The sequence below is a fragment of the Chlorocebus sabaeus genome, chromosome 9 (genome assembly GCF_047675955.1).
Source record: "Chlorocebus sabaeus isolate Y175 chromosome 9, mChlSab1.0.hap1, whole genome shotgun sequence".
Lineage (NCBI taxonomy): Eukaryota > Metazoa > Chordata > Mammalia > Primates > Cercopithecidae > Chlorocebus > Chlorocebus sabaeus.
Genome location: NC_132912.1, coordinates 15,958,860 through 15,986,699, shown reverse-complemented (window position 1 = coordinate 15,986,699; position 27,840 = coordinate 15,958,860). Strand labels below are relative to the sequence as shown.

At 38.1% G+C, this 27,840-nt stretch overlaps 1 protein-coding gene across 5 annotated transcripts in view; it reads left to right on the top strand.

Annotated features, from left to right (window-relative positions):
• Positions 1–23,671: 23,671 nt before the first annotated feature.
• Positions 23,672–27,840, top strand: part of MINDY3 (MINDY lysine 48 deubiquitinase 3) — an 82,173-nt gene continuing 78,004 nt past the window's right edge. For 4 of the 5 annotated variants that reach the window (XM_037983363.2, XM_008002371.3, XM_008002370.3 and 1 more), the window contains exon 1: positions 23,672–23,980. Coding sequence is in view for 3 of the 5 variants with exons in the window: in XM_008002371.3 (XP_008000562.1) it covers positions 23,887–23,980 (94 nt within the window). In the remaining 2 variants the exon portion in view is untranslated. The remainder of the gene's footprint in view (positions 23,981–27,840) is intronic. The other variant, XM_037983364.2, reaches the window with a different exon arrangement.

Here is a 27,840-nt window from a genome sequence, read left to right as displayed (position 1 = left end):
ATACTTCAAAACGAGCTGCCAGACTTAGCCTGTGCACACTGGAAATATATATGCGACAGTGAGCTCTGTAGTTGGTCCCATTAACCTTCCTCTTCTTGGTGTCCCACAGACACACCAGCTGAAAGAGCAGTTCCTAGAAAATGTGTGACAAAGTAGACACAAGAGGTAGACTGTACTGAACAGTGTAATACATCACCCAGGTCCTCAGTCAATAAAGGGCTCATTGCTCCAGTTTTTAGGGATGTTATTATCAGATAGGCTTCAGTTGGCAAACCCTTTTGGGATTTGTCAGTGACAGAGAGCTGTCTTACCCAACATTATATCCAGTGATGGGTCATTTTATGGTTCAACCTGCCTGGACCAGGGGATGCCCAGATATCTGGTGACACATCCTTTCTAGATATGTCTAGGAGGATGTTTCGAAAAGGGATTAGCATTTGACAAAGTAGACTGGGTAAAAAAGACACCCTCCCCAGGGTGGATGGGCATCATCCAATCCATTGAGGACCTGAATAAAACAAAAAAGGTGGAGAAAGTTTGAATTCCCTCCTTATCTGATTGCTGGAGCCAGGACATTGATCTTCCCCTGCACTCAGCCCTCCTGCTTCTCAGGCCTTCAGTCTTGGAGTAGAATTTACAGAACCAGCTTTCCTGGGTCTCCAGCTTGCAGATGGTGGAATCACATCTGCCTCCAGAATCAGCCTCCATAAGCCTGTATAGTCATATGAGCCTATGGCTTACAATAAATCTCTCTTGAGAGAGAGAGAGAGAGAGATTTAGATGTCTGTCCCATTGATTCTGTTCCTCTGCAGAATCCTGACTAATACCTGCCCCTTCCCAAGGTGGCCAACATCTATTCATTGATCAATGTGGGACAATAAGGCCTGGCCATCCCAACCCAACTTGGAACACTGCTAAAAAACCATGTGAGTTTCACAGCTCACCCTGCGGATCAGCCAGGCTTGTATGAAGTTCATTTCCCTCTGCTTAATGCCACTTTCTTTCCCTCAGTTTCACAAGTTTCGATCCCAAGGACATACCTGAGTGAACAACCTGCTTCCTAAACACCAGCCCGTTTCTAGAGAACCCAGCCTGTGACAGCGGCTCAACACTCTTGCCCTTAGGAAAACCATATGCCATTTCCGAAGTCCCCTGCAGATCAGGTTCCCTGAATGCAATTCCAGTCTTACTACCTGTTATAGGAATTATGTTCATCTTTCTTCTGATTCTTAAAGGCTGCCTCCTGGCCTCCGCTCTCCTGGGATCTACTATCCTCGTTGCTATCAAAAAGCTCAGTTCTGCAACACCGTCAGCTACCTTCAGCCCCAACTTACAGAAGACAGACTTTCCTGAGGTTCTCAAAATGCTGGTGCCCCTTCTCCTCACCAGGGCATTTCTTATCAATTTGGCCAATGTCGTATTTTCTGGACCCTCCTGAGGACGGTCAGCTGGTGGGTTTTCTGGTTAGGTACAGTAGACTCATTCTAGCATTTTCAAGTCCTTGAACACCCCTTCTTCCACAATCTCTCATGGGTTTTCTGGCATCTCTGCTTCTGTTAATGAGAGATATCAGTTTTTCCAAGCTAAAAGCCATGCTTACTAACTGTTATTTAGCAACACATCAAGAAACTTTATAACAGAGAAGTCTTGAGAGTCACCACTTTGGTCACTCAGGTGATCAAAGTAAACACCATTGGACACATTAAAATCACTTGAGAGGATGCAGTGAGAACACGGTATCCCCTGTGAGAGACTCCCACCCAAAATCCCTAACCTAGATCTCCTCATGAGGAAACATGAAACTCAGATCGAGTGACATTCTGCAAAACAACTGTCCTAGTGTTAAGGTCATTGTCATGCGCTGAACTGTGTCACGCCCCCAAATTCATGTGATGAGGCTCTAACTCCCCAATGTGACTATATTTACAGATAGTGCCTTTAAGGGGGTAATGAAAGTGAAGTGGTCATAAGAGTGGGGCCTCCCATAGAACTGGTGACAATCCAAGAGGAAGGGAGAGTGAGTGTGCTCTCCAAGCTTGCACAGAGGAAAGGCCGTGACCACACAGAGAGAAGGCAGCCACCTATTAGCCAAGAAGGGAGGCCTCACAAAAAATAACCCTGATTGCACCTTAACCTTGGACTTCCAGCTTCTATACCTGTGAGCAAATGAATGTCCGTTGTTTAAGCCACTCCATCAGTGGTATTTTCCATGGCAGCCCAAGCTATCGCAGCCACAACATTTATGGAGATCTGCATTTTTCTACCATTCCTCTCTCTTTTCTTCCCTACTTATAGACATTTTAGCTAATATTTCCTAGCTTTATGATTCTTTTTCTAAATAAAGAACATTTCTTCTGGTATCCTACTAGGGCTGTAAACAATGTCCAGAGATTTACTTCTTGGAATATTTTCCAGGGGAAGCTGTTCTTGCAGCTCCAAATCTGTTTTCTACGACCTTCAACAATGATAAATCAAACCCTCTATTTTTATCAGTTCTAAGTTAAAGAATATGATGAAGGCCGGGCTCGGTGGCTCACGCCTGTAATCCCAACACTTTGGGAGGCTGAGGTGGGTAGATCATGAGGTCAGGAGATCGAGACCATCCTGGCTAATATGGTGAAACCTCGTCTCTACTAATAATACAAAAAATTAGCCGGCATAGTGATGGGTGCCTGCAGTCTCAGCTACTCAGAAGGCTGAGGCAGGAGAATGGCATGAACCCAGGAGGGGGTGCTTGCAGTGGTCCGAGATCGCGCCACTGCACTCCAGCCTGGGAGACTGAGCGAGACTCTGTCTCAAGAAAGAAAAAAAAAAAGAATATGACATAATATAATATATGACCACTTTACATAAAATTTCTGTAAAAAGAACTACAATTTTTAACTAACAAAAAGCATGCTTACTCCTATCAAGACGTATAAAGTCTCAAAATTAAAAGTTGATCCTCATTAAAAAAAAATTATTATTCACTTCCCTGACATAAAGGAAAAAGGGCAAAAGGGTACTCTGTTATCTCTCACAGAATGGATAAAAAAACTGCAAACAAACTTTAAAAGAGTGTAATGGCAGATGGGAATTGAATAATAACAAAATAAGGCTTGGATCTGCCCTCATTCTCTTTTGTGCCAGGCAAAAGTATATTTTCCACTCTTCACTTACTACTCCAATTAGAAAAAAAAAAAATGCCAGATCTGAAAGTCAAAAAGGTCCTGCCTGCACAATTCAAACCTTAATGAAGATAGAACCATGTGGTAACACAATTCATGGAAAGGATAGGGGAAAAGTATCTATTATCACAATTTAATAAAAACAATATTTGGCTGGGCGCGGTGGCTCACGCCTGTAATCCCAGCACTTTGGGAGCCTGAGGCAGGCGGATCACGAGGTCAAGAGATCGAGACCATCCTGGCCAACATGGTGAAACCCCGTCTCTCCTAAAAACACAAAAATTAGCTGGGCGTGGTAGCTCACACCTGTAGTCCTAGCTACTCGAGATTCTGAGGCCAGAAAATCACTTGAATCCGGGAGGTGGAGGTTGCAGTGAGCTGAGATCATGCCACTGCACTCCAGCCTGGTGACAGAGCAAGACTCTGTCTCAAAAAAATATATATATATATATTTGTTGTTATATATATTAAAATATATATATATTTGTATTTGTACAAATACATATATTTGTAGCCAGATGCAGTGGCACGTGCCTATAGTCCCAGCTTCTTAGGAGGCTGAAGCATGAGGATCACAAGCACAGCAATTCAAGGCTATAGTGCGGCATGATCACGCCTGTGGATAGCCACTACACTTCAGCCTGGGCAACCTAGTGAGACTCCCATGTCTAAAAGGAGTAAACAAATAAAATTAACAGTTGTACTGTTCTATACACTGTCTTTGTCCTCTAAACTTATTCACTTACTCTACAACAGAGCAACTATAGTTATAGTTAAAATTTCATCTGTTCAGTCTCCATTGTGGAATAAAAAAGAGAACATAATTTAGAGAGATCTGGCTTTTAGTCTGGGCTCCAATTCTTACGTTCAGTGTAACTTTTCAAAATGTATCTTAATTGTGAAATGGGGATTGTGACAGAGTTGCATAATAAGAATGAACAAGAATAAACTCGAGAATAAATTTCAGAATGTATCTGTGAACCACAGATATATGCTGTGTAAACGAAAACTATACATTCAAACTTAAACCAAAGGAAAATGATTTGAAGAATATTTCCCAGTTTATTAATAAAAGAAAAAAATATGTTCGGGGTATTGATAATTGCATCATTTAACATATAGCCCCTAACTTGGATGTCTGCTCCCAAATAAATTCTGTTTTGTCTACTTTGAAACTGAATTTTTCATCTGCTGACCTATTCGTCTAATTTATCCAAATAGTTCTAACTGTTTGTTTCATTTCTTGATATTTCTGTTGTTTACAGTTTTAGCATTACTAAAGAACTGTATCATTTTCAATTACTGTTTTTTCTGATCATCCATCACAACAATGTAGGACTAATTAGCTTAGAAAAGCTGGCTGTTCCTAAAATCCCTGAGGAGAATCACAAGAAGCCTCAAACTAATTTCTCTGTCAGTGGCTCATGCCAACTTCCTATTACCACCTCCCGTGATCATGCTGTGACTTTGACAGCTACCCTTGAGGAAATAGCTTTGCCAGTTTACATAGTGAATTGCAGGCAGAACAAAGAGTGGAGTAGAGTCTGATGTCATCCTCTCTTACTTCACTTTATGACAGGGCATATGAGGTTATCCAAGTCAAGCTGTCCCCACATGACTTGCCACAACACGAAAGGGAGCTCCACAGTGTTGTTTCTGGCGACACATAGCTACCAAGAGATCTTTTGGCAGAGCTGTGACCCTTGTCCCGTGTTATATTTAATGGTATATGTAAAGAAAAAAACACAAATATTGTCTTGCTTTTCTTGGTATTACAAAATAGTGAAGCTTTTTTTTTGTTTTTTTTCTAATACCTAGTAGTTTTTTAAATTTATAAAACGAAAATAAGATGAGAATTTTCAGGATCAAAAATATTAAAGCAGATATTCTCCTTATATTGGAATATGTAACTACCTATTATGAATTTTAGTTTTGGTTATTATGACTTTGTAGACAAAATAGACATACAGCATGCAATTTCTAGACTTAATATACATGAGAGGAATCCAGCCAGTTTTGCTCTGCAATATGACTTTAACCATGTAACATTTTTTAAAACCCTAAAGTCAAAATTTCTCAGGGTGCAAAAGCAGCTCTAAAAAAGCTGAGATGCTTATCAGTGCAACTAATGACAAAATATTTCTTTCACAACATTCAAATTATAGTACAATGGCACCACCTGTTGATGGAATGGCAGAATTGAATTCTAAGACTACAACGCAATATCTAATGTTTACTGGAATTTTAAATCAAGAGATAGAACACAGGTCATTGACCACTGATCAGATAATGTATCAGTGAGATGGCTAGCTTATATTTGATTTGGTTATATCAATTGCTACTTTGACTTTCTGGCATTCTGTAGAATGGCACAGCATTTGCTTAAGGGCTAATCATTGCATGAACATAAGAAAATGCATAATTAAGATTAGTTTTCTTACATATATTTAAATGTAAGTTCTAGAGAAACAGTTTTTCTAACGTTAAGTTTTCTTCCAACACCTAGTTACATTGGATTGAATATGACGGTTCTTCAGAACTCATTTTTGGAAAACTAAACTCATTTTTGGGAAATATGCTGGACTGGATTAATAACCAGTAAACACATTTAAAAATTACTCTTATAGCAAATATACTCTCAAAAAAACAAACAAACAAGAAAAACAGTTGGAGGCTTCCAAGATGGCTGAATAGGAACAGCTCTGGTCTGCAACTCCCAGCGATATTGGCACAAAAGATGGGTGATTTCTGCATTTCCAACTGAGGTACCTGGTTCATCTCATTGGGACTGGTGGGACAGTGGGTGCAGCCCATAGAGGGTAAGCCAAAGCAGGGTAAGGCGCTACCTCACCCAGGAAGTGCAAGGGGTAAGGGAATTTCCCTTTCCTAGACAAGGGAAGCCGTGATAGTCTGTACCTGAAGGAATGGTACACTCCTGCCCAAATACTATGCTTTTCCCACAGTATTTGCAACTAGCAGACCAGGAAATTCCCTCCTGTGACTGGCTCGGCAGGTCCCGGGGCCACAGAGTCTCCTCACTGCTAGAGCAGCAGTCTGATACTGACCTGCAATGCTGCAGCTTGATGGAGGGAGGGGCATCCGCCCTTGCTGCAGTTTGAGTAGGTGGTTTTGTGCTCACAGTGTAAACAAAGAGGCCAGGAAGCTCAAACTGGGTGGAGCCGGCTGCAGCTCTGCAAGGCCTACTACCTTGCTATAGATTCCACCTCTGTGGGCAGGGTATATCAGAACAAAAGGCAGCAGACAGCTTTGGCAGACCTAAATGTCCCTGCCTGACAGCTCTGAAGACAGCAGTGGTTCTGCCAGCATGGCGTTTGAGCTCTGAGAACGGATAGACTGGCTCTTGAAGTGGGTCCCTGATGCCCTGTGTAGCCTGACTGGGGGACAACTCCCAGTAAGGGCCAACAGACACCTCATACAGGAGGGTGCCCCTCTGGGATGAAGCTTCCAGAGGAAGGATCAGGCAGCAATATTTGCTGTTTTGCAGCCTCTGCTGGTGATACCCAGGCAAACAGGGTCTGGAGTGGACCTCCAGCAAACTCCAACAGACCTGCAGCTGAGGGGCCCAACTGTTACAAGGAAAACTAACAAACAGAAAGAAATAGTATCATCATCAATAAAAACCACATCCACACCAAAACCCCACCTGTAGGTCACCAACATCAAAGACCAAAGGTAGATAAAAACCACAAAGATGGGGAGAAACCAGAGCAGAAAAGTTGAAAATTCCAAAAACCAGAGTGTCTCTTCTTCTTCAAAGGATTGCAGCACCTCACCAGCAAAGGAACAAAACTGGACAGAGAATGAGTTTGACGAGTTGACAGAAGTAGGCTTCAGAAGGTCGGTAATAACAAACTTCTCCGAGCTAAAGAAGCATGTTCTAACCCCATCACAAGGAAGCTAAAAACCTTGAAAAAAGGTTCGACGAATGGCTAACTAGAATAAATAGTGTAGAGAAGGCCTTAAATGACCTGATGGAGCTGAAAACCATGGCCAAGAACTTCATGACACATGCAAAAGCTTCAGTAGCTGATTCGATCAAGTGGAAGAAAGGATATCACTGATTGAAGATCAAATTAATGCAATAAAGCGAGAAGACGAGATTATAGAAAAAAGAGTGAAAAGAAACAAACAAAGCCTCCAAGAAATACAGGACTATGTGAAAAGACCAAATCTACATTTGACTGGTGTTCCTGCAAGTGACGGGGAGAATGGATCCAAGTTAGAAAACACTCTTCAGGATGTTATCCAGGAAAACTTCCCCAACCTACCAAGGCAGACCAACATACAAATTCAGGAAATACAGAGAATACCACAAAGATACTCCTTGAGAAGAGCAACCCCAAGACACAATTGTCAGATTCAGCAAGGTTGAAATGAAGGAAAAAAATGTTAAGGGCACCCAGAGAGAAAGGTCAGGTTACCCACAAAGGGAAGCCCATCAGAGTACAGCAGATCTCTTGGCAGAAACCTTACAAGCCAGAAGAGAGTGGGGGCCAATATTCAACATTCTTAAAGAAAGGAATTTTCAACCCAGAATTTCATATCCAGCCAAACTAAGCTTCATAAGTGAAGGAGAAATAAAATCTGAAGAGGTCCTTCACATCCCTTGTAAGTTGGATTCCTAGGTATTTTATTCTCTTTGTAGTAATTATGAATGGGAGTTCACTCATGATTTGGCTGTCTGTTTATCTGTTATTGGTGTATAGGAATGTTTGTGATTTTTGCACATTGATTTTATATCCTGAGACTTTGCTGAAGTTGCTTATCAGCTCAAGGAGATTGTGGGCTGAGATGATGGGATTTTCTAAATAAACAATGATGTCATCTGCAAACAGGGACAATTTGACTTCCTCTATTCCTACTTGAATACCTGTTATTTATTTCTCTTAGCTGACTGCCCTGGCCGGAACTTCCAACACTATGTTGAATAGGAGGGGTGAGAGAGGGCATCTTTGTCTTGTACTGGTTTTCAAAGGAAATGCTTCCAGTTTTTGTCCATTCAGTATGATATTGTCTGTGGGTTTGTCATAAATAGCTCTTATTATTTTGGGATACATTCCATCAATATGTAGTTTATTGAGAGTTTTTAGCATGAAGGGCTGTTGAATTTTGTCGAAGGCCTCTTATGCATCTATTGAGATAATCACGTGGTTTTTGTGATTGGGTCTGTTTATGTGATGGATTACATATATTGATTTGTGTATGTTGAACCAGCCTTGGATCCCAGGGATGAAGCTGACTTGATTGAGGTGGATAAGGTTTTTGATGTGCTCCTGGATTTGGTTTGCCAGTATTTTATTGAGGATTTTTGCCATTATGTTCATCAGAGATATTGGCCTAAAATTCTCTTTTTTTGTTGTGTCTCTGCCAGGCTTTGGTATTGGGATGATGCTGGCCTCATAAAATGAGTTAGGGAGGATTGCCTCTTTTTCTATTGGTTGGAATAGTTTCAGAAAGAATGGTACCAGCTCCTCTTTGTACCTCTGGTAGATTTTGGCTGTGAATCCGTCTGGTCCTGGACTTTTTTTGGTTGGTAGGCTATTATTGCCTCAATTTCAGAATCTGTTATTGGTCTATTCAGAGATTCAACTTCTTCCTGGTTTAGTCTTGGGAGGCTGTATGTGTCCAGGAACTTATCCATTTCTTCTAGATTTTCTAGTTTATTTGCATAGAGGTGTTTATAGTATTCTGTGATGGTAGTTTGTATTTCTCTGGGATCAGTGGTGATATCCCTTTTATCATTTTTTATTGCATCTATTTGATTCTTCTCTCATTTCTTTTTTATTAGTTTTGCTAATAAAATAGCAAAATAGATCTATCTATTTTGTTGATTTTTTCCAAAAAAGCAGCTCCTGGATTCATTGATTTTTTGAAGGTTTTTTTGTGTCTCTACCTCCTTCAGTTCTTCTCTGATCTTAGTTATTTCTTGCCTTCTGCTAGCTTTTAAATTTGTTTGCTCTTGCTTCTCTACTTCTTTTAATTGTAATGTTAGGGTGTTGATTTTAGATTGTTCCTGCTTTCTCTTGTGGGCATTTAGTGCTACAAATTTCCCTCTATACACTGCTTTAAATGTATCCCAAAGATTCTGGTACGTTTTGTCTTTGTTCTCATTGGTTTCAAAGAATATCTTTATTTCTGCCTTCATTTCATTATTTACCCAGCAGTCATTCAGGAGCAGGTTGTTCAGTTTCCATATAGTTGTGCAGTTTTGTGTGACTTTCTTAATCCTGACTTCTAATTTGATTGCACTGTGGTCTGAGAGACAGTTTGTTGTGATTTCTGTTATTTTGCATTTGCTGAGGAGTATTTTACTTCCAATTATGTGGTCAATTTTAGAATAAGTGCAATGTGGTACTAAGAATGTATATTCTGTTGATTTGGGGTGGAGAGTTCTGTAGATGTCTACTAGGTCCACTTGGTCCAGAGCTGAGTTCAAGTCCTGGATATCCTTGTTAACCTTCTGTCTTGTTGATCTGTCTAATATTGATAGTGGGGTGTTAAAGTCTCTCATTATTATTGTGTGGGAGTCTAAGTCTCTTTGTAGGTCTCTAAGGCCTTTTTTAAATGAGTCTAGGTGCTCCTGTGTTGGGTGCATATATATTTAGGATAGTTAGCTCTTCTTGTTGAATTGATCCCTTTACTATTATGTAATGACCTTCTTTTTCTCTTTTTATCTTTGTTGGTTTAAAATCTGTTTTATCAGAGACTAGGATTGCAACCCCTGTTTTTTTCACTTTCCATTTGCTTGGTAGATCTTCCTTTATTTTGAGCCTATATGTGTATTTGCACCTGAGATGGGTCTCCTGAATATAGCACACTGATGGTTCTTGACTCTTTATCCAATTTTCCAGTCTGTATCTTTTAATTGGGGCATTTAGCCCATTTACATTTAAGGTTAATATTGTTATGCATGAATTTGATCCTGTCATTATGATCTTAGATGGTTATTTTGCCCGTTAATTGATGCAGTTTCTTCATAGTGTCGATGGTTTACAATTTGGCATGTTTTTGCAGTGGCTGATACCAGTTGTTCCTTTTCATCTTTAGTGCTTCCTTCAGGAGCTCTTGTAAGGCAGGCCTGGTAGTGACAAAATCTCTCCACATTTGCTTGTCTGTAAACAATTTTATTTCACTGACTTTCTTCACAGAGTTGGAAAAAAACACTTTAAAGTTCATATGGAACAAAAAAAGAGCCCACATAGCCAAGACAATCCTAAACAAAAAGAACAAAGCTGGAGGCATCATGCTACCTGACTTCAAACTATACTACAAGTCTACAGTAACCAAAACAGTATGGCACTGGTATCAAAACAGATATATAGACCAATGGAACAGAACAGAGGCCTCAGAAATAACATCACACATCTACCACCATCTGATTTTTGACAAACCTGACAAAAACAAGCAATGGGGAAAGGATTCCCTATTTAATAAATGGTGCTGGAAAAACTGACTAGCCATATGTAGAAAGCTGAAACTGGATCACTTCCTTACACCTTATACAAAAATTAACTCAAGATGGATTAAAGACTTAAATGTAAGACCTAAAACCATAAAAACCCTAGAAGAAAACCTAGGCAATGCCATTCAGGACATAGGCATGGGCAAATACTTCATGACTAAAATACCAAAAGCAATGGCAACAAAAGCCAAAATAGACTATTGGGATCTAAATAAACTAAAGAGCTTTTGCACAGCAAAAGAAACTATCATCAGAGTGTACAGGCAACCTACAGAATGGGAGAAAATTTTTGCAGTCTACCCCCTGACAAAGAGCTAATATCCAGAATCTACAAAGAACTTAAAAAATTTTACAAGAAAAAAAACAACCCCATCAAAAAGTGGGCAAAGGATATGAACAGACACTTCTCAAAAGAAGACATTTATGCAGCCAACAGACATATGAGAAAATGCTCATCATCAATGATCATCAGAGAAATGCAAACCAAAATCATAATGAAATACTATCTCATGCCAGTTAGAATGACAATCATGAAAAAGTCAGGAAACAAGAGATGCTGGAGAGGATGTGGAGAAATAGGAATGCTTTTACATTGTTGGTGGGACTGTAAATTAGTTCAACCGTTGTGGAAGACAGTGTGGCGATTCCTAAAGGATCTAGAACTAGAAATACCATTTGACCCAGCCATCCCATTACTGGGCATATACCCAAAGCATTATGTATCATGCTACTATAAAGACACATGCACACATATGTCTATTGTGGCACTATTCACAATAGCAAAGACTTGGAACCAACTTAAATGTCCATCAATGATAGACTGGATTAAGAAAATGTGGCACATATGTACCAAGGAATACTATGCAGCCATAAAAAAGGATGATTTCATGTCCTTTGCAGGGATACAGATGAAGCTAGAAACCATCATTCTCAGCAAACTCTCACAAAGACAGAAAACCAAACACTGCACGTTCTCACTCATAATTGGGAGCTGAACAATGAGAACACGTGGACACAGAGTGGGGAACATCACACACTGGGGCCTGTCGGGGGGTGAGGTGCGGGGGTAGGGATAGCATTAGGAGAAATACCTAATGTAAATGACGAGTTGATGGGTGCTGCAAACCAACATGACACATGTATGTGTACCTATGTAACAAATCTGCACGTTGTGCACATGTACCCTAGAACTTAAAGTATAATAAAATTTTTTTTAAAAAATTTTAAAAACTCATGCAAAATAAAAAACCCTTATACTTGCAAGAAAGTAAGGGAAACCCCGTAGGCAAAACCAGAAGAAGAACCCAGAAAATAAGAGCAACAACCCAAAGAACTTAATATTTTTCAGCTGTCCTGGAGGAAAGAATATGTATTTTGAGTGGTGGCAACTGGTTTCAAAGTTGTTTGGTTTGAAGGTCTCAAGCCAAAATATAATAACTTCAACTTGACTAGTGATGTCACTAGTTGAAACTGAGCCATTCAGATGGCTGTACCATTAGTGAAACTGTGGAATAGAAAAAAAGAATATCTGCCAGCCCAGGAAAAAGGCATGGATGCTTGTATATCTTGACCTGGGAATCTAGATGGAAAAGTAAAATGTCAGATCTGAGAATTTTTGATAATGGAGTTCCTGGCATGGGCTCAAGTTCTTCAGTCCATTATCTATGTGATTCAGGAATGTTTCAGCTGAGAAAGCAACATAAAACTGGCCTGTGATTGTATCACTGCATAATATCACTGGAAGTACGTGGATGAAGCACATTCAAAACCTTTTTATGGGACACATACTCTCTTTAGACCATATAACCAGATAGGAATCCTGCAAAAAACAAACAAACAAACAAACAAACAAACAAACAAAAAACCCTCCATTGAACATGAGTTCATAACTAATAAATCAGAAAACTAACAAGAAAATATTTTATTGTAAGTGAGCTATGAAATACTGTCATGAAAGTTCAGACAAATTTGGAAAACAATCAAATGGAACTTGTATAAATAAAAATACATTATTGAAATTGAAAACTTAATAGGTTGGACAAAACAGATAAGACAGAGTTAAGCAGAGAATTAATAAATAGGAGACTTTATTGCAGATATATAATGCTCCAGAGAGAAAGAAATGAAAAATAGGAAAGAGAAGTTGAGCCATGGAAGATGGAAGAATGAAGCCCAATGTATGTCTATTCAGATTTCCAGAGATGAACAAGAAATGAAATAATGGAAAGAAAATATTAAAAACGAAATGGTTGAAATGTTCTCCAAAATGATGAAAGACACAAATTCCTCAATTGACAATGTATAACACTCCCAAGCAGTATAAATAGAAGTGAAATACCTAGGTAATCCAGTGGAATAGCAGAAACTTAAAGATGAGGGAGTAATCCCAAATGCAAAAAGAGAAACAAGACAGGTTTCCTAAAAAGAATGACAATTAGATAAACCACCAACCTTTCAAAAGTAATAATAAACGGCAGACAACTGTAGAATGTTATCTTTTAAGGAATGACAGAAAGCAACTCACACCTTATTCATTTATTTCATGTATTTTATTTGTAATTTAGAGATGAGGATTTTTTTTTTTTTTTTTTCCTATTCCACACTTTCACTAACGGTACAGCCATTTGGCTCAGTTTCAACTAGTAAAATCACACAAGTTCAAGTCATTATCTTCTGGCTTTAGCCCTTAAAACCAAACAACTTTGAAACTAATTCCCACTCCACAAAGCATATGTATTTTCCTCCAGTGCAGCTGATAAATAATGAGTTCTTTGGTTTATTGCTGTGATTTTCTGGGTTCTGCTTCAGATTTTGCCTATGGGGATACCTGTTACATTCTTGCAAGTATAAGTTTTTGAGAGTATGTTTGCCATGTTATACAAGTAATTTTAAAATGTGTTTACTGGTTATTTATCTAGACCAGCATATTTCCAAAAACAGTTTATTTTATTTTTAATTTAATCATCATAATAGAGACAAAGTCTCATCCCTAAAAAAAAAAAAAAAAACTATACCTACCTTATGTCAGTTAAATGAGTTCACATTTGTAACTCTTAAACAGGGCTGGCTCATAGTAAATGCTATGCAAATGTTTGATAAATAAAAATAAAATACATAAAATCCACCCTCCACCTCTGCCTCCTGAGTAGCTAGGACCACAGGCGCAAACTCAGTAGTGGGCATACTCTAATTTTCATTTTACTGGTGAGAAAACTGAGGAAGAGTTAGGTAAAGCAACATTCTCAAAGGCACATGGCTAGTAAGAATTTAGACCTTGGAATTTTATCCCACCTAAATTAACACATAAGAATAATGACAAAATGGGTCATGTGTGGGGGTACACGCCTGTAATCCCAGCCCTCCAAAAATTTAACCAGGCATGGTGGCATGTGCCTGTAGTTCCAACTACACTGGAGGTTGAGGTAGGAGGATCACTTGAGCCTGGGAGTTCAAGGCTCCCATTAGCCAAGGTGGCGCCACTGCACTCCAGCCTGGGCTACAAAGTGAGACACTGTCTCAAAAAAAAAAAAAAAAAAAAAAAAGAATGACAAAAATAAGCACCCTCTTTACAAATCAATGTTTAGTGACAATAAAATTTCTCATTGGAAGAATTCAAAAACTATATGCTTTAAGAAATGGGAAAATAAATCCAAAAAGAAGGAAAGGTAAGCAAAGAAAGTGACAAGCAGGACAGTAAACCTGAACAAACCTTGACCATAAAAACATAATACATATGAAGACTAATTATAGAGATTACACAAAGGGGAACTAAATATTGGACACTGCCATTATTTATTCTAATATGATCTTACAGATTAAATGAATTATTTGTTAGGTATAACAACTCTAAATGTGTGGGTATCAGATATATAATATAGCAATATATAAAGCAATGCTTGATACAACAGCAAGAAAAATATTGACAAATCCACCTCCACAGTGGGAGATTTAACAGTCTCCTTTCTAAATGATTGATTAACTAGATTTAAACATTTTTTAAGGCTGTGGATGGATAAAACAATGAATTAATCTCTTAAACTGTTAGCAATACATAAAACCCTATACCAAAAAATCAGAGAGAGCTGATATTCTTCTCAATTATGCATGAAACTTTTTAAAAAAATGATCAGGAACTAAGCCTAAAAGCAACTTTCACCGAATACGGAAGTATCAGGATTATAAAAATAATTGTCCTCTGAACAAAATATAATTAAAGCAATAATAAATAGATAACTGTAAGAGATGTCTAAAGGTTTAAAACCTACTTGTAAATAACAAATAGGTTAAGGAAAAAAAAGGGAATCATAAAACATTTGAACTGAATGATAATTATAAAAATATTATATATCAACATTTGTGTGAGATTTAGATTGTAACTTCATAGCACTAAATATTATATTAGAATGCAGTAGGAAGGTTGAAAAATAATGAATCAATCATCCAACTCAACAAGTGAGAAACACAACCACCAAAAAACAGAAGGTGATCATTTTGCAATTCTCAATGGAATAATTGATTCAGGCAAGAATTGTTAGTGGCTGCTAAACCATTAAATAAAAGGCTAACAGAGAATTGAAATGACACAGAGCTAAAGTAGAGCCCACAGGTTATTTGCATGGGGACACCTTGCATGAATAATCAATATTAGCAACACTAGTAATTAGACGACCGACTAGTTTTGGTGTGACGCAATAAGAAAAACATAACATTTTAAGATATTCTTGCAAAGAAGTGTTTTGCCATCTAATTAATGTGCTCAAATTAAATCGAATCAAATCTTTCCATCTAAACTTCTGATTTACAGGAAATTCCAAAACCTAAGCAAGGTACAAATGAAACATTCCTACAAGGAAACAATCAGAGAAGGAAACAATCAGAATCAAATGTTCTAAAGGAAAATTGATGCAGTCTCTTCAACAAATTGTAATGAAAAAACAGGGGAAGAGGAATGTTCTACGTTAAAATATTCTTTAGAGAAATGCCATATGTTGTCATTGATTGTATCATGGCCTGTCAAAACTAGCTCTAAAAGGTGTTGTAAAACTTAATGGAGACATGCAGATAAAGATTGAGAATAAATTATTTTAGGAAATTATTAATTTTGTTGGACGTGATAATGTGGTTATGTGGGAAAGTTTTAATTCTTAGAGATGCATTCTGGAATAACTAGGGAAACATTGTTATGACATCTATAATCTGTTATTTTAAAATTTACCAAAAATAGATGACACAAATGATTTAATTATTAAATCTAGGTGTGACAGGTGTTTTTTATCCCTTTCTCTCCATTTTTTCATATATTTGACATTTTTAATAACACATTTCAAAAATATAAACCAAAGAATGTAGAAGCAGCCTTGGGGGCTCTACTGTTGTTTACTTTTGAAGGTAAAAAAGACCTCTGTCTGTCCATCTAAGCTCCAATCCTGCCTAAGGCTGCTTCCCAAAGCCACAGAATGTGTGACACGATGCCCAGGGGCAGAGGTCATTCATTCTTCAGCAAGCATGACCTTCTGCCTGGACAGAAGCCATGCTGGTGATCATGACATGAATTCAACCAGGGAGTTCGTTAATGATCATATGCCTTTTCCTCCCCGGGTTTTATGTGCAACATTCCAATATCGATTTTTAGCCAAGCCAATTTGGACACCTTCTAAGAGAACCAAGAAAATTGGGAGAGAGTCTGGGATAAAATTAAAAGCAGTCTCAACTCATAGGATCCATTTTGTTTTACTATTGCTGACTTAGTTCAAAACTGCCAGACGTTCTTTTCTGGGCATCCAAATCCATTCAGTTTCTGAGTTTTCCCCAACAGAAATTGTCATTCTTCTTCCAGATTATGGAAGAAGAGTTCAGTATTGTACCATAATCCCCTGCCTTAGCCACAGTCTCTCTTTCCATATTTGTTACCCATGGTCAAGAAGGTTGAGTATAATACAATAAGATATTTTGGGAGGGAGAAAGAAAGAGACCACATTTACATAACTTTTACTACAGTATGTCGTTATAATTGTTCTATTTTATTATTAGTTATTTTTGTTCATCTCTTACTATACCGGATTTATAAATTAAGGTTTATCATCGGTTTGTATGTATATGAAAAAACATAGTATTTTTATCATGAAGTACTATCTGCAGTTTCGGGTATCCACTGGGGGTTTTGGAATGTATCCCTCATGAATTTTTTGCCATTATGGCAAAAGTTAAGCTGCTGGATTTGATATGTTTTTATTGGAGTCTCAATTCATCCAGAGGGGATTTGATCATTGCTGTGAGGGAGTCAGAGACATGCAAAAAAGTAACAGTTCGAGAGAAAGGTCTTAAGGATTAAGGGCAGAGTGTGCTATAGAAGTCCAGAAAAATGCTAATTACAAAATTGAACATGAGACAGCCTATGAATCATGAAGCTTTATTTCTATTAGTCTTTTTATTTCTTCTTCTGGCCTTCCTTTATTATATTGAATAGAAGTGACGGTTGTAGAATGCCTTATATTGTTGCCAATCTAAAAGAGAAATTTTTCTTCATTAAATATGTTGTTGCTTAAGACTTTTCGATTTTCAGTATGCATATGGATGCGTGAGTTTCCACCTAAATTCCTTTCATTGAACCAGTCGGTATATCCATCCCCCAGCTACTGTAAATTCTTGGCAGTTAAAAGTTTATAACTGTCTCTTTCTACAATTCGTAATTATCCTTGACCAAATTAGAGCCACAGGGACAATCCATGGCTAATCACTGACTGATATTGAATTACAAAGACTGTCTGCTTTTTAAGTACCATTGAAACGATAAAGAAAGAAAATGACAGGCTTGTATTTATTAATCAGCAACCTAAGATGAAACATGAGAGTCAAAAGTGGTCCCTGGCAGCATTTAAAACAAACACACTAAACCAAACAAAACTTACTTCCTGCAGTGGCAGAAACAAACAAAGCTGAAGGCCAAGACATAATTTATTTTTTGAGAGTAGGAGAATTTCAGAAAAAGCTGAATTTTCTTTGTCTTGGTGAAGGTCCTAATAATAACCAATGGGGATCTTAGAGACTGGGGATGGGAACATCTAGCTTCAATTTCTCTTTATGTGTGCCTGTCCATAGACAACTTGAGTACCCTGACAACATGGCAGCTGGCTTCCCTCAAAGAAACAGAGACATGAGACCAGGCAGAAACTGCAATGCCTTTGAAAATCGCATCCCGTTACTTTCACAATATCCAATTGGTCAGGCAGTTGGGGTCTTTTCAATGTGGAAAGGAACTACCCAAGGAAATGACTATCAAGAGGCATGGTCACTGGTTGCCACCTTGGATGCTGGCATTAAGAACATTTGTGATTCAGGGAAGGATATCAACATATCAACAGGAACAGGGTTTGGAAGAAATTGATTCTAGCTTTTATGGATGACTTTGAAGGAAGCAAGACTTCAGTGGAGGAAGTAACTGCAGATGTGTTGGCAATAGCAAGAAAATGGGAATTAAAAGTGGAGGCTGAAGGTATGACTAAATTGCTATAATGTCACAATCAAATTTTAATGGATAAGGAGTTGCTTCTTATGGATGAGCAAAGAAAGCGGTTTCTTAAGATGGAATCTACTCCTGGTGAAGATGCTATGAACACTGCTGAAATGACAATAAAGGATTTAGAATATTCCATAAACTTAGCTGATAAAGCAGCAGCTGGGTTGGAGAGGACTGACTCAAATTTTGTAAGAAGCCAATCAGCAGCCACCAACATGGAGGCAAGACCCTCCACTAGCAAAATGATTGCAACTTACTGAAGGCTCAAATGGTCATCAGCATTTTTTAGCAATTGAGTATTTTTAAAATTAAGGTATATATGTCCATTGTCTTTATTAGACATAATGCTAGTGCACATTTAATAGACTACAGTATAGTGTAAATATAACTTTCATATGCACTAGGAAACTACAACATTTGTGTGACTGGCTTTATTGCAATATTCACTTTATTGTGATGATCTGAAACTCAATCTGCAATATCTCTGAGGCACGCCTGTATTTAACATTTAATATTTTTAACAGACTGTATTAGTTTGCTTGGGCTGCCATAACAAAATAGCACAGACTGGGTGGCTTAAACAGCATAAATTTATTTTCTCACAGTTCCAGAGTCTAGAGGTCCAAAATCAAGGTGTTGAGAGGATTGGTTTCTAGCGAGGCCTCTCTTCCGGGCTTGTAGATGGCCACCTTCTCACTGTGTCATTACATGGCCTTTTCTATATAGAGGGAGACATCATGCTCTGGTATCTCTTTCTCCTCTTTGAAGGAAATCAGTCCTATTGGATTAGAACCCCACTCTTAGGACCTCATTTCATCTTAACTACCGTCTTAAAGCCTCTATCTCCAAACACAGTTTAATTAGGGGTTAGGGCTTCAATATATGGATTTCGGAGGGACAGAATTCTGTTCATTATACCCTCCATAGCCTGATATTCCTGACTTATTTCTCTTCACTAACATTCTGCCACGAGAGTATTTCAAGCATAAAATGCGCATCCTCCTTTTCTTCTTTAGTCAAGATTCTATCCAGCTCAAACTTCTCTGGGTTTTCCCCACTTCAATGCAGAAATAATTCATATGCCATCTTTGCTCCTTTATAATGTTTTGCCTAAATCATTAATAAAGCTAACACAAGAATAGTATTTTTCAATGCTCGTATTTCTTTCATGCCTAATGTTCCTTATTAAATATCACAATCATTGTAAGATGCAATTATTAGTAAGTCCTCTTTATGAATGTGGTAACTGAACCTCAAAAAGGGTGTTTATTCATTCTATCACAATTGAGAACATTAAGGAATGAGTTTTTTGTAGATCTTGGCACCATTCACGGATATATGAAACATGGAGAGTAAAGCAGGGTTTGTGGGAAGAGTCATATTTAATTTGGCAAATACTGAGTTTGAGGTGCCTATGACACATCCAAGTGTGTAAATATTATATGCTTACTTTATACAGTCTTGTGTTAATGTGCAAGTTGGAATTTTATCTTTTCATTTCATAATGTTAACACAAGTGCTAAAATGGCAAATAACCTCTTTTATTCTATGTCTTAGTAAAGAATGCCATAATTATTTGTCTACTCCATATACGTTTTCAATATTCTTTTTCTCCCCATTATTCCCATACATTTCAAGTTAAAGACAGCCACTTTTCAGAATCACAGAAGTGAACAGGACCTGCAGCGAATACGACCTTAAGAAATAATCTAAATTTAGTTCTCTTATTTTACAGATGAAGAAAGCAAGGTACAGCTCGTTAAATGATCCACCGAACATCACACTTACTGCCCATATAGGGACTAACGTTCAGATTTTCTAATTCTATTTCAAAAGACTATGTCATTAGACCCGTGATTCCCTAACAGTATTTTGCAGAACATAAACGATCTAAGTTCAGTGAATGAAATGATCAAATGTCTTTTAACATTAAACACGATCCCCGCTCTTGGAAAGTTGCAAGGCTTGTTTAAGTTTACTTAACCCAGCATTTAATGACAGATCCCCTTTGCCACCATGTATTAATGTCGGTAGGAGATGTGTTGGGGAGTGATGCGCTACGCTACCCTTGAATATGATGTTGGTGAGTTTGAAAGGGACTTGTATGCTCAGCTGGACAAGTATTATCCTGCTGAGATAAGGTTAGGATGATGCAGAAGGAACTAGTTTCATTTGCTTTGCTAGATTTATGCTGCTATTGGAAGGCAGAGGACATACAAATGAAAAAGTTTTATTAATAAATGAGTATGGGGGTTGTTTTAGTGACACACCTAAAAGTTATTCATCTTATTACAGGGTGAGTTTTTGAAAGATTTGATTTCTTCCAGATAAGGAGTAATGTAAATACACTAAATTAAGAGTCCAGGGTTTCCAACTGGAGAATTGTACTTTTCATGTTAGTTGCTAGGAACTAGGTAATAAAGCTGGTGTGCTTTTATTTGGCAAAAATCTTTGAGGAAAGACAGGAAAATAATTAAACAGAGACTTAGAGTTTAATGCTGAGTAATTAATTTTGTTGCCTGAAATAGTAAAGATGGATAAAAAGAATTCATTATAATGGAAATCTCAGCCCAGTTTTATGGAAGCACCCTGACTTGAATTTGAAAGAAACAGAAGTATTATTAATAAAACTTACATATAAATAGGAAGTGAAAGATTATTAATACAACCTATATACACCTCAGTGATACAAGTTTAATCAAAACCATAGACAGTCCCGAGAAAAACAATATGCTAAAATATGAAGTGTTACAAATACATCAAAGAACATTTATATAATTTTCCAAGTCATTATAACAAGAGAAAGACATTTTCATCCAGCACCAGGTATAGATGCAAAACGTGATTCATTTAAATATTTGTTTTATAGATAATTATTAAATAAGAACAATTTTAATGAATATTAATTTCTATTTAAATGTTATACCTAATGAATAATTAAGCAATAAATTAACAGTAAAATATTCCTTGTTAAAGATATGTACTGCTAATTTAAAAATTTAAAAGATTTCAAATAAAAATTATAACGTGGGCCGGGTGCAGTGGCTTACCCCTGTAATCCCAGCACTTTGCAAGGCTGAGGTCAGGAGTTGAAGACCAGCCTGGCCAACATGGTGAAACCCCATCTCACTAAAAATACAAAAATTAGCCAGCATGGTGGTGGGTGCCTGTAATCCCAGCTGCTCGGGAGGCTGAGGCAGGAGAATCACTTGAAATCAGAAGGCAGAGGTTGCAGTGAGCTGAGATGGCGCCACTGCACTCCAGCCTGGGCAAAAGAGCGAAACTCTGTCTCCAAAAGAAAAAAAAAAAAGCATTATAATGTGAAAGTGGAAAGGACATTCCTATAAATGTCTATCCAAAATTTTACTAGCATCACTGTAGCTGGAAACTAAGAAAAATCATAGATCAAAAAACTTCTCGTTTAAAAAAATACATTTTGAAAATACAATTTTTTGTTTTTTCATAACTAATCAAACTTATAACTACTATCTGTATATTAATGGAAAGGAAACAAATGTGGTGTTATATATACTATACCATTAATATTTCCATACATTAATGGAGAAAGTCAAATGTGGAAACACTTCCGAACTTAGAAGTCTGCCAGTTATGAGCTCTATGTACATAGACTCTTCTGTGTCTTTCAGGAAGTGGAAGAATTATGTACATTGTAATCAGTATGCAAATATCAGATATTTAACTGGAGCAGTCAGTACTACTTCCCCGATCTCTCACTTGCTGAGGGGCAATGAATTCTTAATTTCCAGTAAAGGCAAGTTTTGTTCCTTTGAATCATAATTATCGAGATCCAGTGATGCTCAAGGCCCCTTGCTAGGATTATGGACAGCTCTTTGCTTCCACAAATTTATATCCCAAGAGAAAAACAAATAATTCTTTGCAAATACAATGATGATAGGAACTGTCATAAGCAAGTTACAGATAAGGTACTATGAAGCTTCAGAAATTATAATCATTACTTTCAATTGTAATGATTGGAGAAAGCTTTATTAAAAAGTGGCAGGCACACTATGACACGAAGGATAGGTAAGATTTGATTTGCAAAAATAAGGCAAGGAATATTCTAAAGGGAATAAAGATCAAGAGGAATGCTATGGCTCTAGTACAGGCACTTTGGGCAAGTCCCCCTGATTACAGTAAAGAGTACTGAACAAATAAAATTAACTAAAATAAAATTAGAAATAACATACAAATAGCAAAAAATAGCTAGAAATAAAGTATAAATTAACAAAACCTTATTTGCAATCTAAAAGATTTTAAATTAGCCAAATGGTTTAATTAGCCAAATGCAAGGGTATTCTCCAATGAAACTGCATGTTTTTGGAATTAGAGAACATAACGTATTATACTAAAATACAATTGGCTAGAATGTATGAGTAAAAAAGTCAGAACTACTGTTGCATCAAATTCCCACAAAATGGCTTCTTCAGGTAAAAAAAAAATCCACTGTTGCATAAATGCCTTCTATGTGCTAGGAAGTACACCAAATCCTCTGCATGTGTTACTTTTTCCATTTATTCCTTAAAATATATGAAATGTATGCAATCTCCCTTTTAGAAAGAAAAAAGCCTAGGTAGAGAGTAGGTAACTTGCTAGTAAGTGCAAAAGGTAGGAATGTAGGGCAGTATGACCCACAGCTTGGCCTCTTAACTATGCATTACTGCATCCCAAAGTAATATGGTTTCCAAGGAGTACAAAAACCTTACAGAACTAAAATAAAAGCATATATATATATTTTTAAATCAAATTTTGCCCTTTCGTTTTAAACTCAAAGCTTGGGCAATACAAGCCCTCTTTTTTTAAGCAGCACAAACATAAGTTTTCACATGAGCTCAATTTAACTGCTAGTTAATTAGTAAAACCTAAACTTTAGTCCAGGTGTTGCCCACACACTGCAGTCTCAAAAACTGGAGATGAAAATGCTGTAACATTTACAAACAGGTTGCTTTGAATCTGTTTCCCTACAAATTCCTTGTAATTCTGTGTTGCAGCTGGTAGAAGCATTTCTAATGCACATTATGCCACATTCTTTGCCATGGTTTTAGGTACTAGTTGGTCTGACTTTGATTTATTGAAGTACAGAGGTGGACAGCCTCCAGCTTATGAGAAGCGCCTTACAAAGGCAAGGATGGTACCGCACTGTGACTCAACCATTTCCTTATAGTTCTAGTTTTACAAAATTAATATTGTAAAATACAAGCAAGGGGCATATGTTCTAGTTCCTAGGGCCTGGGCCTCAGAGCCTCCAGCTGACCCCAGAGCAGTGCCTAGAGGAAGGAGGTATTCCTGGAAGTTAGAAATACGCCGACGCCCCCTCCCAATAAAAAACTACCACCCCACCAAAGGGTCGCAGACGGTTCAGAAAGCAGAGAAGCTACTTCCACCGCTTTCCGTGGCTGTTTCCGCCTCCAATTTCACTTCCGGGGAGGGCACTTCCGGCCCCTCAGCTTCTAAGGGGCGGGAGTTAAAGAGGAGTCGGAAGTGGCACCAGTACTTCCGGTACGGAAAACTCGCTGCTGCGCGGACCTGGGTTGACAGGCGCGGTCTTTGCAAGTGGCTCTCAGCCCCTTCTCCTTCTTCCTGCCTCACCTTCCAACTCGTTTGCCGCCGCCGTCCCACAGCCGCTGTCTCTGGAGTTGCCCCTTCCCCATGTTCCGGGGCAGGAGTCCGCAAAGCGAAGACCCGCCCGCCTGTTTCCCATCATGTCCGAACTGACTAAAGAGCTGATGGAGCTGGTGTGGGGCACCAAGAGCAGCCCCGGTCTCTCGGACACCATTTTCTGCCGCTGGACGCAAGGTACCCTGGCGGGGCTCTCTCACTTTCAGCCGCTGCTTCCTTTGCCCTGCGAGAGTCCGCCTGTGACGCCTCTCGCTCCAGCCCCTCGCGCGCCCCGCACTCTGTCCTAGTCGCCGTGCTCAGCGCTGAAGCTGGACTTTCTGGACACGCCCTGCCTTGCCTTGGTGGGGAGAGGTTGAGTAGGAGAAAGGTTACAGCTGCCACTAAATACCCGCAGCGCCTCTTCCATCCTCCGCGGGCTGCCCTTCGGCTGGGGAGGAGGAGGGGGTGGCCCCTTACTGGGTTGCAGGGCGTGAAACGGAAAGTGCGCCCCGTGCCCCGGTGCCACTTTCTCAAGGGGTGCTGTGGCCTTCCCCATCTTTACCCCCTAACAGAGCTCTCTATTGGTGGTGGTTGGTCTGTTTTTGGTGAGAAGGAGGGACGTCCGCGGGAAAGTCCCAAGTGGCTAATTCAAAAAGCAGTTTTTTATTTGTATTGTCATTATGTGGTAAGGTGTGGTACTCTGTGTGTAAACACTGTTGCTTGCTAAAAAGTGTACTCTTGGCCCAAAGTATCCCCGTTTTGGATATGGTTTATTATCTGTCACTGTTAAAAAGGGAATATGGATCATAGTACTTCCTCTATCGGTATACTTGTAACCCAGACAGGATTTTTACTTATGTAAAGAGTCTTAGTACAAACAATAATGAAATAAAAGAAGCATTTATTGAATTCCTGCACCGTAACAGGCTGGGCGCTTTATACTGGTAACGATCCCTAATTCTTAAGTTTCGATAAGCAAACAATTGACACATTCCTAAAGGTGACTTAGGAAAGATGATGATGAGGTTAAAAGCATAGTCTTGAGTCAGAAGGATCAATAATTTATGTATGTAAAACAATATTATTATTAAAACATCTATTTAGAGAACACCTGTTCCCTAAATAGACTGGGGGGAATTTTGGCATAGTAAATATAAACCCCTATTTCAAAACGTGTATCTTGTAAAAAAAATTCAAGATTTACATAATCTCTCCTCCGCTCCCAGATATGTTTGTTTTAAGAGCTGGTAAAATTACAATTATGATGTATTATAAGCTGGGATATTTAGTCCCTCACTGTTGCTCTGCAGATGAAAATAATTAGTTGTGAAGGTAAATGACTGGGCCAAACTTGCACAAATTGATAGAACTGGGAATGGATTCCAGGTCTCAATTCCTAATACACCTCTGTTTTTATTATCTTCCTTTGAGTTTCCAAACCCTATATGTAGTGACCTGGGCTCTTTTTTTCCATATTGAATTATGTCAGTTACCTAATCTTGGGCACCTTAGAGGGAGATTTTATTTTAACACTTCCCACTTTGACTGAGTTATTCTAATAGTAAACAGCTCTACAATACTGTGAAAGACTAAGAAAAAATTTACTTCCATTGTAATCAGTTAACATTTATAAAACATTTTACAGAGTAGAATAAGATAATATTCAGCCCTGTTTATATTTATACTGTAATGCAAATGCAAGGAAGATTCAGGGCAGCAGTTCCAGTAATGGTTAAGAGCACAGGCTTTGGAATAGATTCAGGTTCATGCAATTTAACTTATTTAAGCCTCAGTTTCCTTCTCTGTAAAGTACGGATAATAGACCTTATAGAGTTGTTGTGAGGATTAAAGGCCATGTAAATAATTTAGGCGCTTAGCACACTATCTGACATATAGTGAACACTCAGTATATGGTAGCTCTTTTTATATTATTTTAAAAAATAATTTTGTATTTATTTTAAGTTATTTTAATTGTAGACTAAGCCAAATTCACTCTTTGGCTTTTTCCCGACAATTACAATAAGTTGTTTATTTGATGGATAATCATTATTCTCTATAGGACTTTATAATGACTTATTAGAATGCTCTGCCACCTTTAATCATGCAGAAATTCTTTAACAGGATTAGTTCCGTCAGTACCATTTCAAAATAAAGGATTTCTTTCTTTCTTTTTTCGTTTATAGAGTGCAGTTAGTTATATTTTGAATATGTAACTCTTCAAGGCCTTACACTGATTAAGATTTTAAGGCAACCAAACATATTTTTGAAGTTATCACCTCTGAATCAGAGGGGTCCTGTTATTAGTTTTGGTATGTTAACTGTCGTATTCATTTGTTTGTTCTTGGAGGCCATTGCTAAATATTGCTGTGGCAGTCCTTTGGGATTGTGGGAATAGGCACAAGACACTGCTTTGCTGCATTACTAATGTGACATCAACTCTGGCTTTATTTCATAGTCTGTGACTGTCTCCAGTTGACAACTGCAGTCTCATTAGTCTTCTGGAAGCAAGATACAGGTGTAAGATGTTTGGCGTGCATATTTGTGCAATTATATCTAGAGATATTTCATCTATGAAATTATATTGATTGAGCAACTTAAATTCTTTTGATATGGTTGTTAAAACAATAAGCTGCAGGAGTGGCACATAGTTGTTTTTAATTGGCTTGACATTTTTAGATAATTCTCTTCTACAAATCCTGTTCGTTTTAAAAAAATGTGGGGTGTTTTTCTTTTTCTTTTTTTGAGCAGTTTTAATTTTAAAGGCAATAAGCCATGTAATTTAAGGGTTTAAAGTTGGCAGGGTTTTATTTTAACTTGAAAATTTATTCTCCTCTCTGCTTCCCTCCTGCTCAATTGCCTATAGTACTTTTTAAGGAATAGCATATAATTTTCACTTCCTTAGCTCATTAGCACTATTTATCCTCTCCCTTCCCACAGACTACACCAGTATTCCAAGCTCTTACAGTTGAGAGTCAGTAGGGTGGGAGGTAAGACAAACAGTAAACATAATGTAGCATAAATTACACATGTACAATAAATAGTTTGAAGATGAGGAGATATGGAGTTCTGGGTGGGGTGTCCTGGGCAGGCCTTATTTTAAGATGAGATTTGAGCAAACACTTGGAGTCACTCTGCTAGTCATGCAGAAGTCGGAAGAAAGAGTGCTCCAGGCAGAACAAATGGTAGTTACAAAACACTTCACACAAACTATGCTTGGTCTGTTCCAGCAACAAGAAGGAAGTTAGTGTGGCAGGAGAGGGAATAAAGGAAAAGGAGAATAATAAAAGATGATATAAGAAATACAATGGCCCAAATCATGTAAAGCTTTCTAGGCTATTAGGACTTTAGCTCATCTTGTACATGAAACGGGGGTCCTTCGAAGGTTTGGAGCAAAGGAGAGTTACCACCTGGCAAGCTTTTAAAGGATTGATCTGCCTGCTGTGTTTGAGGATAGACTGTAGTGGATTGGGACGACAAGATCAGAGAAGAGACAATTGCAGCAATCCAGGGGAGAAAAGATGCCATCCTGGACCAGAGTAGTGGTACTGGAGATGGTAAGAAGCAGGCAGATTGACCACAACCCAGCAGAACCAAAATAAGAATCAGCTAGACCTAACAGAAGTAGTATTTCTTGTGTAAATAAAAACATTTTGACTTATTTGGAATTTATTTTGTTTTCAATATTGATTGCTTAGCTCAGTGTTTGGCAAACTTCTCTAAAGGGTGAGTGGCCTTTTTTTTGCCTCTCAGCTCATCAATGCTATTGCAGCAAAAGCAGCCATAATTAGTATGGGTGTGGCTGCATTCCAAAGCATGAAAGCAGATGAGGGTTGTAGTTTGCTGACGCCTGATGGAGAGTGTAAACTCTTAGAAGCCATTTTTCATTCTTCCAATTATTTTCCGTCTTCCAGTTATTTTATTGTTTCTCCTAAAGACTAGTCAGAAAGAGAGATATTTATTTTCACTATTTGTAGCAGTGCAGTGGGTGGATTTTTTTTTTTTTCTCTTTCCCCAGGGGAAGAGGGGCGTGTAGGTGTAGTTGATTGAAATTAGAGTTT